The 13,185-nt window shown below is 40.1% G+C and overlaps 1 protein-coding gene across 3 annotated transcripts in view; it reads left to right on the top strand.

The window, feature by feature from the left end:
- Positions 1 to 13,185, top strand: part of CDH23 (cadherin related 23) — an 818,455-nt gene that overhangs the window by 547,071 nt on the left and 258,199 nt on the right. For all 3 annotated transcript variants that reach the window (XM_075841683.1, XM_075841681.1, XM_075841682.1), the window contains exons 18-19: positions 4,113 to 4,185; positions 4,286 to 4,402. In XM_075841683.1, coding sequence (XP_075697798.1) covers positions 4,113 to 4,185; positions 4,286 to 4,402 — 190 coding nt within the window. The remainder of the gene's footprint in view (positions 1 to 4,112; positions 4,186 to 4,285; positions 4,403 to 13,185) is intronic.

Genomic DNA, 13,185 nt, shown 5'->3' with positions numbered 1-13,185 from the left:
GGGCACGGGAACACTGGGAATAGGATAACACTAAGAGACCATTTGATATACGGACATAGGTAGACAACAACAATGCTCAGGCAAGGAGTGGAATGGCGCAGCCATTTTTATAGTCCAGGGTAATCAGAGATAGGTTAGGGAACTTTAATATGTGCGTGCGCTGGCCCTTTAAGGCCGGGAGCAAGCACGTGCACCCTAACACTGATGGCAGGTCCGGATGGCCACGAATGCTGACTTCTCCTAGGAGGGAGACGCTGACAGGATGCCAATGGTTTGTGGTCACGGCCGTCGCAAGGTAAGGAACGGTGGCGGTCCGCAACCACGGCCGTGACAGTACCCCACCCTTACGCCCCCTTTTCTTGGGTCCGGAGCGTAAGAGGAAACTCCTTATGAGGGTAGGGGCATTGAGATTCTCTTCTGGCTCCCAGGACCTCTCCTTAGAACCAAACCCTCTCCTGTCCACTAGATAGAAAGTTCTTCTTCCTACTCTCTTGTAGTCCAGAATCTCCTTCACCTCGAACACATCAGAAGAATTGCTGGGAGCAACTGCAGATCTAGGAGCTTTACTGAAGCGGTTCTGAACCACAGGCTTATGGAGGGACACGGGGAATGAGTTGGGAATCTTGAGAGTAGGAGGCAACCGAAGTTTATAGGATACAGGGTCTATCCGTTGCAGAACTTCGAAAGGACCGAGGAGTCTGGGAGCAAATTTGTGAGAAGGCATCTTAAGTCTAATGTTTCTCAAGGATAGCCAGACTTTGACTCCAGGAGAGAATTGAGGAGGAACTTTTCTTCTTTTATCGGCATGCTTCTTCATGCGATCCACTGCTTGGAGAATTGCAGCGTTAGTTTGCTGCCAGATGTAAATAAAAGTCCCAATGGAAGTGTTGGCTGCTGGTACTTGAGTCATGGCTGGCACAGGAAGAGGAACTCGTGGATGTTGGCTGTACACAATGTAAAAAGGAGAAGAGGCAGTCGACTCACTTCTTTGATTATTGAAGGAGAATTCCGGCCAAGGCAGAATTTGTACCCAATTGTCATGTTGGGAATAGCTTGCCTTTTTTATATGCTGGACATAGCAAAGTTGAAAATACATTGGATTTGAGTTTTGAAGATTTGGCGTTTTTTGTGCAGGGCCCTGATTTCAACCTCACAGAACACCTTTAGGTTATGTTCACACAGGGCAGATACGCTGCGTAAAAGCACACAGCGTATCCGTCCTGGTCTCCGCAGGCATTTCCGGATGAAAAAAACGCACCAAATTGTGGTGCAGTTTTTCAGCTTAAATGTCCACTGTGGAAAACTGCACGTAAAAAAATAAAAGTTTTATACGTACCCTCTGACATCCTGCAGCTGATGTTTCATACCATATGATCACTGCAGTCAATTACAGGCTGCAGCGGTCACCTGAGATGAAACGTCATCCCAGGCTACCATCCAGGGCGAAGAAGCACAGAATTGCTTAAAGTGTAGCTAAATGTTCGACAAACTTCTGACATGTCATAGTGACATCTCATAAGTTTGGATTGGTGGGGGTCCAAGCACGGAGACCCCCACCAATCGCTAGAACGAAGCGTCAGAAGCCTTCGTGTGAGCGCTCAGCTGCTTCGTTTCTGTTCGGCTTTTTCCGGAAATAAATGTATCGCTGTACGGGCTCATACACCGGAAATAGCTGAACAGACACGAAGCAGCTGAGCGCTCACATGAGCACTTCAGCTGCTTCGTTCTAGCGATTGGTGGGGGTCTCAGTGCTCGGACCCCCACCAATACAAACTTCTGACATGTCACTGTAACATGTCAGAAGTTTGTCGAACATTTAGCTGCACTTTAAGTATAATCTTAAGTATAAGATTTTTTTTTCTGAGTTGTGATTTTTGCAGCAGAATTCCAAGGCAAAAATCTGCTATCTGTTGCAGGTTTTACCTCCCCATTGAATTCAATGGGGAAAATCTGCAAAAAAACAAACAAACCAGCGATTACGCAAATACAATTGATATGCCGCAGGTCAATTTCTGAGCGGTTTCTGCTTATCATTTACACAGCGTGTGGATGAAATTTGTTCCAATGTCATCCACTTTGCTGCTACTGTATTATGCAGTGGATATTCCGCGACAAAATCCATTGCGTAAAATTCACAGTATTTACGCTACGTGTGAACTTACCCTTAGTGTGAATACTGATTGTTAGCCACACAATGTTGCCCACCATCAATGCCAAATATTTTAGCTGAATGAATGTATATTTCCGTAGGATATCCCAACATTTTGTGGAAATCCTTCATAGGCTGCTCTATTAACAAAGGAGGGTTTGGTATAATGTTAAACTAGCACAACTGGATGTGATGATTAGGCGTCCACATCCTTTGGCCCCACGTCTTCAGTTTGAAGCTATAAACCATGTGGGGCCATAGGAAATTGTGGACAAGATAGTATTATTACACTGCAGTCCGCCTCAGTGGTGGGATCTCTTGGTGGGTTTTACAATCGACTGCGCTGCTTTAAAATGGCAATGCAGATGTCTGATGACTTGTTAATTGGAGTCCAAATGGGACGGTAAGAAATTTATACCGCAGCTGTCCAACAAGTCCTTACCCCCTGAGGAAGCGATACCTGCGAAACGCGCGTCAGGGTGTTGTGTCCCCGTGTGGACCACTTCATCTCCATGGGTAAGACTTGTTACACTGGCCCCCTGGTATTACCAGGTGGGCATAGTTTCACATTTCAGGGCAATTCTTTTCCCCTGTTTTATGCCCGGAACTGTGGGCAGAGTACATATATTTTTTTCAAATAGGATCTAAACATGTGTCTGATACCCGAATGTTGTTATGTATGGTGATATTTGAAACAAATGACACTAGATCAATTCGGCACTTGTCTAATTGGACACAACTTATTAAGTAACCTATGTTTACTGTCTACTATACATATTTTTTTGCAATGTGTAACAATAAGGCTGGATTCACACGAGGTCATTACGGCCGTAATTGACGGACGTATTTCGGCCGCAAGTTCCGGACCGAACACACTGCAGGGAGCCGGGCTCCTAGCATCATAGTTATGTACGATGCTAGGAGTCCCTGCCTCGCTGCCGGACAACTGTCCCGTACTGAAAACATGATTACAGTACGGGACAGTTGTCCGGCAGTGAGGCAGGGACTCCTAGCATCATACATAACTATAATGCTAGGAGCCCGGCTCCCTGCACTGTGTTCGGTCCAGGACTTGCGGCCGAAATACGTCCGTCAATTACGGCCGTAATGACCTCGTGTGAATCCAGCCTAATACTATGCCCTTGTTTGTACTATGGTCTTTTGAGTGATCCACATAGAGACTCCAATTTAAGACCCTCACTCTGTTTTTATATATTTTGTGTTTATGATACTGTATGTAATAACATTTATATATTTTCCTATGATCTGTGGCATTATGACTCCCTGTTCTCAAGTTTTTGTTGAGCTGTCCAACAAGAGTAGTTATTAAATAGCAATCCGTATTATGACCTTCCAAAGCTGATCTCTGAAAAATATACAGCCCAGAAAGAGAAAATGGCACATGATTATCTACTTATTGGCTACTCACATAACTCTTTGCTAATGGAGGAGCGCAGCACCAAACAGTGGGGCATGTAACCGCTTTATACAAACATAATGGCTGCTACTATTTTATGGTATATTTTTAATGGCATTATGTTGTCATTATGGTGGGTATATGGGCATGATGGCTGATTTTATTTGGGATATATAGTTTCTGTTGTGTTTGAACTAAATCGTTTTTTACATGAGCACTGTAGTTGGTATCACATTTGAACTATAGCTTGAATGGCTTACACTATTACAAATGCACTAGTACAATTATATATACACGGTGACCTTTAAAACCACTATGACGGGTATTTCAGGTGTGGTACTGTATACCGAATCAGAGGGCACTGTGTGTGCTGAAAATTTCTCCTACCCCTCATATTAATGTACTGTCTTCTCATGTACTGTCTCGACGATTTACCAAAAAATAGCAAACCAATTATAATGTAATGTGATAAACACAAATGATATCTTCATATCTGTAAATGAGTTTTCTTTAAGCTGCATAATTAAGATTTTTGTCCCTTTCCAGGATGAGAATGACAACCCTCCCACGTTTAGCCAGCGATCTTATGTCATTACAGTGATGGAAAACATTATGGCAGGTAAAATATTTTATAAACTATCCTTAAATCTTATATGAATTTGCCTGTTACATAAAAAAAGCTTGCATTCTTATTTATCCTCTCTACTAATGTTCCTCAGGCGCTACTGTGCTGTTTTTGAATGCTACCGATTTGGATCGATCCAGAGAATATGGTCAGGAGTCCATTATATACTCCTTGGATGGTTCACCGCAGTTTCGGATCAATGCCCGATCAGGTGATGTTTTGTGAGATATATCGTTGCTCTTTTAAAGTTAACAATTAATGTGATTTTATTATGTTAAAAATATAAGTGTTAGCTGTATATAAATGTTGAAAATTTGGTCTAAAAGAAGTTTATCATATGCTTTTGTATGACACTTAAAATAGAAGCTTTATTGGAGGGGCTGACTTCCATTCTAGTTTATATTTGTTGGGCACATTAACAGTTTTAACATTTTAGTAGAAAGATATTTTAATGACATTTTGCCTAGACAGTCATTTAACTTTAATTCAGTCATGTAATCTGCAGTTTATTTGTCATAGCTTTAATTAAAAAAATCTAAAAATCTCTCTTTTACGGTAATCTAGGATTGCAGATTAATGTTATGTTAATGATGAAAGTTTTTGCTGAAATGATTCTTTGAACCGAAAAATATTGTTGGCAGTAATCTAACGTTCAGAATAGGCACCAGCTGATTCTGCAGTCTTTACACTTGTTTAAGCCCTTTCAGCTGCTTGAGACTCTATAATGCTAAACTATAGAGCGTTCACTATGCTCAGACATGTCCAACTGATGCCTTGTAAAGTCATAAGTACTTTTCGTGGGAGTTGCAAATTAGCAAACCTTCACTGCTCAGGAATAGTTTTAAAACCAGGTAGCAAGAATCACCTTCTTTATGCTTAACTATTTTAGAAACTTTACCCTTTTTTCATTTTATTTCATTTACGTTTTATCCTCCCCGACTTTCATTAGCCATAACTTTAGAACTTTAAAATGGCCATATGAGGGCTTGTTTTTTGTAGGACTTGTGGTCGTTTTAATTTAAAATGTAATAAAATGTACTGGGAACCTGAAAAAAACAATCTTTGTGGGGTGGAATGGGAAAAAATCATTGGTTTCTCTATTTTGTTTTAGGTTGTTTTAGGTTTCGTTTTCATGGCATTTACCGTGCAGTAAAAATATGTTAACTTTATTTAACAAATTTATAGTTTGTTTTTTATGATGTACCACTTTTACCAAGAAAAATTATTAAAAAGAGAGCCATAACTTTTATCATTTTTCTGTCAACGGAGCGGTAAGGGCAAAGCCACACGTGGCGGAATTGCTCTTGAATTCCGCTGCGGACACTCCGCAGCGTTAATCCGCAGCGGAGCCGTTTCTCCATTGACTTCCACTTCTATTTAGTAGGGTTCGTTTAGACGAAGCGGAAAATTCCGCTGCGGAGCATAGGCTGCGGTGCGGAATTTGGTGTCCGCAGCATGCAATGGATGTTGCGGAGCAGTGGCGGACTGGTTGCGGACTCATGGCGGAATTTCTCCATTGGCTTCAATGGAGATTCTAATTTCCGCAATGAAGTCCGCAGCTGTCATGCACATGTTATGTGTGCTGCGGATGCGTCTTGCTTTTTGGACATGACATTTCTTCATTCTGGCTGGACCTATGTATTTCTAGGTCTACAGCCAGACTGAGGAAGTCAATGGGGCTCCCGTAATTACGGGAGCGTTGCTAGGAGACGTCAGTAAATAGTCACTGTCCAGGGTGCTAAAAGAGTTAAGCGATCGGCAGTAACTGTTTCTGCACCCTGGACAGTGACTACCGATCCCAATATACAGCAACCTGTAAAAAATATAGAAGTTCATACTTACCGAGAACTCCCTGCTTCTGTCTCCAGTCCGGCTTCCCAGGATGACGTTTCAGTCTAAGTGACGGCTGCAGCCAATCACAGGCTGCAGCGGTCACATGGATTGCCGTGTCAACCAGGGAGGTCGGGCTGGATGCCGAAAGAGGGACGCGTCACCAAGACAACGGCCGGTAAGTATGAAATTCTTTTACTTTCACTAGGGAAAGTGCTGTCCCTTCTCTCTATCATGCACTGATAGAGAGAAGGGAAGCACTTTTACCGCAGTCTGCAGCAGCTAGTCCGCATCAATTTACTGCACATTTTGGGCAGATCCGCCGCAGAATCTGCAATGCAGATTCTATGCGGCATTGATGCGGACAGCTGCGGAGGAAATCCACCACGTGTGGGCATGCCCTTAGAGGGCTAATTTTTGGTACCATTCAGGTACATACAGTTAGGTCCAGAATTATTTGGACAGTGACACAATCTTCATGATTTGGGCTCTGCATGCCACCACATTGGTTTTGAAATGAAACAACTGCGATACAATTGAAGTGTAGACTTTCAGGTTTAATTCAAGGGGTTGAAGAAAAATATCCTGTGAAACGTTTAGGAATTGCAACCATTTTTCTACACAGCCTCCTCATTTCAGGGGCTCAAAAGTAATTCGACAAATTAACATTACCATAAATAAAATGTTTTTAAAAAAAATACTTCCTAGAGAATCCTTTGCAGGCAATGACTGCCTGAAGTCTGGAACCCATGGACATCACCACACGCTGGGTTTCCTTCTTTTTTGATGCTTTGCCAGGCCTTTACTGCAGCTGTCTTCAGTTGTTGCTTGTTTGTGGGTCTTTCTGCCTTAAGTTTTGTCTTAAGCAAGTGAAATGCAGCTCGATCGGGTTGAGATCTGATGATTGACTTGGCCATTGCAGAATATTCCACTTCTTTGCCTTAAAAAACTCCTAGGTTGCTTTTGCCGTATGTTTTGGGTCATCGTCCATCTGTAATGTGAAGCGACGTCCAATTAACCTTGCTGCATATGGTTAAATCTGTGCAGAAAGTAAATCCCTGAACAATTCAGAATTCATCCGGCTACTTCTGTCTTCAGTCACTTCATCAATAAATACTAGTGACCCAGTGCCTTTGGCAGCCATGCATGCCCATGCCATCACACTGCCTCCACCATGTTTTACAGAGGATGTGGTGTGCTTTGGATCATGAGCCCTTCCAAGCCTTCTCCATACTTTCTTCCTTCCGTCATTCTGGTACAAGTTGATCTTAGTTTCATCTGTCCAAAGAATGCTGTTCCAGAACTGGACTGGCTTCTTTACATGTTGTTTGGCAAAGTCTAATCTGGCCTTTCTATTTTTGAGGCTGATTAATGGTTTGCACCTTGTGCTGAACCCTCTGTATTTGCTATTATGAAGTCTTCTCTTTATAGTAGACTTATATACTGATACACCTACTTCCAGGAGAGTGTTCTTCACTTGGGTTGATGTTGTGAAGGGGTTTTTCTTCACCATGGAAAGGATTCTGCGATCATCCACCACTGTTGTCTTCCGTGGACGTCCAGGCCTCTTGGAGTTCATGAGATCACCAGTGCGCTCTTTTTTTTCAAGAATGTACTACACTGTTGATTTGGCCACTCCTAACATTTGTGCTATCTCTTTGATGGATTTCTTCATTGTTTTTCAGCCTAACGATGGTCTGTTTCACTTGCATTGAGAGCTCCTTTGACCTCATGTTGTGGGTTCACAGAACCAGCTTCCAAATTCAAATGCCACACCTGGAATCAACTCCAGACCTTTTACCTGCTTAATTGATGATGGATTAACAAGGCAATAGCCCATGCAGCCCATTAAATAGTTTTTAAGATAATTGTCCAATTACCTTTGGTCCCTTGAAAAAGAGGAAGCTACATATTAAAGAGCTGTAATTCCTAAACCCTTCCTCAAATTAGGATGTGACTACCCTCAAATTAAAGCTGATTGTCTGCACTTTAAGCCCATATTGATTATATAACTGTATATTCAATATGTTTTGTTAAACAGCTAAAATGCCAAAACATGTGTCACTGTCCAAATAATTCTGGACCTAACTGTATGAATTTTGATCTCTTTTTATTCCATTTTTTTTCAGCTAGGTTGACCAAAAACAGTAATTCTGGCATTTATTTTGATTGCTGGTTAACAAACCATATATTAGAGTAATTTGGACGTTTACGGATGGGGCAATACAAATTGGGTTTTTTTTGTTGTTTTTTTAAAATTAAGGTGAAAATGATAATTTATTTTTTTTGCTTTTAGAATTTTTTATTGTTTGTATCTTTGAAGAAACTTTATTTCACAGTTTTTTAAAAAAAATTCAGTCCCCCTAGGGGACATGAACAAGCAATCGCTTGATTGCTGGCACAATACACTGCAATATTTATGTACTGTCCGGTATTGTAATTTTTACTGGAAACGTTCAAACCCTGCCTCGAGCAGGACTTAACCTCTTCGCACACCACTATATAATAGCAAGTCCTGCTGTGGGGGGTGATGTATGAAGTGGGCTCATGCGCTTAACCCGCTCCATATGCTGCAGGTGTCAGTTGTGTATTACAGCTGACACCCGGGACTAATGGCCAGGAACAGCGGTCGCGCTGTTGCTGGCAGTTTAACCCCTTAGATTCTGCGATCAATCGCAACCGCTGCATCTAAAACGTTAGAAAGAGAGGGGCGACCCCCTCCGACAGCCCATCACCCCTCCCCACGATGCAATTGCAGGGTGCCGATGGTTGACATGGCAGCTCAGGGGCCTAATGAAGGCCCCAAGGGCTTAACTGAAGCCTGTAAAAATGACAATATACCTCAATACATGAGAATTACAGTGTATTGTACCAGCAATCTAACCAATAAAAAATCCTGGCACGGGGAGATCCATAAGAGCATGTGCTGCTGATACCAAGGATGATTCAAGTCCTCTGTTTCCACCAGTGGCTGAAGACTTACTTACCCACAGGTAACGGCCAGTGGGGCTTGTTTATATCCCCAACAAATGTCCCCGACAATTGATCGCTGGTTCAAGTCGCCTAGGGGGACTAATAAAATGTGTAAAAAAAAGTTTAATGAAGTTTTTAGTAGTGAAAAAATATATATTAAGTTAAAAAAAAGCTTTTCCGATTTTCATCTAAAGTAATGTCAAAATAAACAAAATCGACGCGTCCATTAAAGTCTGAACTATTACAATATAAGATTATTTAACTCGGACAATAACAGCCATAAAAACTAAAAAGTGTATTAATAAGTGATCAATGAGTTGTGTGTGCCAACAATGATACCAATAAAAACTACAGCTCATCCCGCAAAACATAAGCCCTCACACCGCTCAATCAACGAAAAAATAAAAAAGTTATGGCTCTCAGAATGGGGTGAAACAAAACAATTTTTTATTTTTTTTAAATACTTCTTTCTTTGTAATAGTGGTATAATATAAAAAAAACCTATATAAATTTGGTATCACCATAATTGTTTTAAACTGCAAAATAAAGTTAGGTTCTCATTTTTCCCGCATGGTGAAAACCGTAAAAACAAAACCCAAAAAGACAATGGAGGGCAGGGAGTAAAAAAGGAAAATAAGAAAACAAAAAATGGCTTAGTCCCGAAGGGGTTTATAGAATCACAAAGATGGCAGATATGGGGGCCTTCATTAGGCCCCAGATTGCCTTGACAACTATTGACAACCCGCAATCGCATCGCCAATGGGCTGACCGATGGGGCCTGCCCCTATTTCTAACAGCTAAGATGCCACATCTAAGTGGATAAATGGCCGGGATCTCAGTTTACTCTGATCCCGGCCGTTACAGTAAATTGTCAGCTGTAACATACAGCCAACACCTGCTTGGTATGAAGCAGGCAGAGCTGTAAGCCCGCTCTAGAAACCCTTTTTCCCAGATATGAAATATAGTTATGTCAAATGTCGGAAAGGGGTTAAAAATGTTATATATTTACATTTACTAAATTGGTTGTTTAGTCATTTAATTTGATCTATTCTATAATGAAAAGTTATGCATCTTTGTAATATATTGAGTTTCAATGCCTCAAGATTTTCAAAGTCTCCGTGTCCACTAACTGACACATTTGTATTTTATTCAGAGATTGGAAAGTCCCCCTGCTCTTATAATTTTAAGGCCACTTTTAGGCCTCATGCACATGACCATAGCTGTCTGCATGGTCCGTGATTACGGCATGGACAGCCCGAGGAGTGTCACCCGCGGGCCGTCCAAAATCACGGACCATGCACACACAAAAGTGCAATGAGGTTAATGAGCTGGGATCTTAAATGCGGACCGTATAATGACATGTCCTTTATTTTTTGGGCTCCGGGCAATGTACAGATCGTGGAAACCACTGTCGTGTGCATTGGCCCATGGGCTATAATATGCCCTATAATACTATCCGCAATTGCAGCTCCACAATTGCGGATAGTATGCGGACGCAAATACACAGTCGGGTGCATGGGGCATTAGACATGGGGGATTTGCTGTGGATTTTTAGAAAAATATATTAGAACGTTTTCATTATACGATGATTAAGCGTTATTTATATAAAAGCAGGAAAATGCCTTTAAGTGTAATTTAATTGAAAATGGACTAAAAGACAATGAAAAAATGCTAGTTTTTAGATCTTAGAATTGATGCTAATATAGGATTCTAGCTACATGCTTGTATAAATCTTATTATTTATAAAAATATTGGTTCATACGCATTATTTGTGCATTTACAATGTAATTTGATAGTAAATTTTTGAGTAGGTGGCTTTATATAACAAATGGGTAAATATCACAGTGGATGATTGGGCATGATGATTTGTGTTCTAACATGAACAATACTTGTCATCGTGGACCTTATTCATTCCTCTGTTTAACCCCTTCATGCACCACGACGTAATAGCACGTCCCGGTGCGGGGGGTGATGTATGGAGCGGGCTCATGCACCGAGCCTGCTTCATACGCTCCGGTTGTCAGCTGTGCATTACAGTTGACACCCGGGACTAACGGCCAGGATCAATGGCTGTTTAACCCCTTAAATGCTGTGGTCAATCGCGACTGCAGCATTAGAAGGAGGGAGCAGCCCCCTTTGATGGCCCGTCGCCCCGATGGTTGTCATGGCAGCCCAGGGGCCAAATGAAGGTCCCCAGGTCTACCTTCTTTCTGTCTCTGTTAAGCCCTGACTCAGGCAGGGCTTAACAGGAGCCTGTAAAAGTAACAATATACTGCAATACATTAGTACATTAGTCTTTGTACATTAGTTCTAGGAGGACTAATAATATGCATAAAGAAAATTGTAATTAAAGTTTTTAGTAGTGAAAAGAAATATTAAAAGTTCCAAAAAAAACCTCTTCCCATTTTTCCTCTAAAGTAATGTATAAAAATTTGCAACGCCTCTTTCTTAAAAGTTAGAAATATTACAATTCAACATTATTTAACTCGCACTGTAAGCGCCCTAAAAAATAAAATAAAGCACCTTAGCTCTCAAAAAAAAAATGGAATAAAAACTGATCAAAAAGTTGTATGTACCAAACAATTGTACTGATAAAAACTACAGCTCATCCCGCAAAAATAAGTCCTCACACCACTTAATCGGCGAAAAATGTAAAAGTGATGTCTCAGAATGTGGTGAAACAAAACAACTTTGTTTTCTAAAAAATAGTTTTTTCTTTGTAAAAGTAGTAAAATATAAAAAAATATTTAATTTGGTATCACCGTAATCGTATTGAGCCGAAGAATAAGGTTAAGTTGTTATTTTTACCGCACAGTGAAAGCCGTAAACACAAAAAACAATGGAGGAATCACAGTTTTTTTTCAATTCCACCCCACAAAGATTTTGTTCCCGTTTCCCAGTACTTTATATGGTACTTTAAATGGTAAGAATAGAAACTACAACTCCTCCCGCAAAAATAATCCCTCACATCACTCCATGGACGGAAAAATAAAAAAGTTATGGCTCTTGGAAGGCGGGGAGTGAAAAACTAAAATGAAAAAGCAAATAATGGCTCAGTCCATTGTAGTTAATCTCATATGTGGCACACGCTCGTTGTTTTATTTTCTTTGGAACTATGTAAAATGGCTTTATGTAACAATTAGTCCCCTCTTTGAGGGAATATCATGGCTCGTAAAGCATTATGTAACTCGCCAGCAAAACTTATCAGTGATAAAAATATATATCCCTCTGTTTTATCCATTGAATTTTAGATGTTGCACAAATGTTTTTCTTATTCCCCAGAATTAAAAAACATTGAAATGAGACTAATCTTAGTTAGACCCAATAGGCTTGCACTCACTCAGTAAAGTTTAGCTAGGAATAGCCGATGATAGAACATGAGTGAAGGAAACTTATTGTTACTCTGTTTCTTTTTCTCTATAATCGCTTCCCCGTAAAAAGTCTAGCCGAAATAAAAATAGCATTTGTAAATTACAGTAGACCATACGGTACTTAGACTGCCATAGTTTCTTACGACTGAAATGCTCCAATTTTTATATCTCTATTGATTCTGTCTATCAATGAAGAAGCTTTAGGAGCACATGGGAAAGGAACACTATTAAAGAGATGGGGGTTTAGCACAAAAAAAAATGTCAGGAAGATTCAAAACTAATTATTTACAATCTTTCTGTTGTAGAACAAAAATATATAGTACGGTACATCCATGAAATGATTACTTCTAAAGTAGGAAACAAAGAAACTTTAAAAACACACATAAAAATACAATACTTTTACACAATGATAAGAGCAAAATATTCTCCATAAAAAATTACCTTATGGGAAAATATTTTTTTTACACAAACTTTTGTGCTTTTTTCATTATGAGGACTTTTTATAATTTACATTAAGTTACAAGTCGAGTTCCTGTTTTTGCCTTTTCGACATTACTACACAATATTTACAAAACTGGCACTCTGGAAAGTTGTGAAACTAGTGATTTTTAGCAATGATATAGCACTATATATATATATTTTTTATTTATTTTTTCAATTATTATCAATTTAGTCTTTTTGATTAGTGATGGTCTGGTTATTTATTTTTTTCTAGCCACATGTGTGATGAAATCCCACTTAGGAAGATTTCAGACAGGAATCTCAAATAAAATATTTTTTTTATTAAATGGAACCTGTCAGCAGATTTCTGCTGCCCTTC

Source organism: Rhinoderma darwinii, chromosome 11 (genome assembly GCF_050947455.1).
Source record: "Rhinoderma darwinii isolate aRhiDar2 chromosome 11, aRhiDar2.hap1, whole genome shotgun sequence".
Classification (NCBI taxonomy): Eukaryota; Metazoa; Chordata; class Amphibia; order Anura; family Rhinodermatidae; genus Rhinoderma; species Rhinoderma darwinii.
Note: the sequence above shows the minus strand (reverse complement) of the source record. Positions and strands in the feature narration are given on the sequence as shown.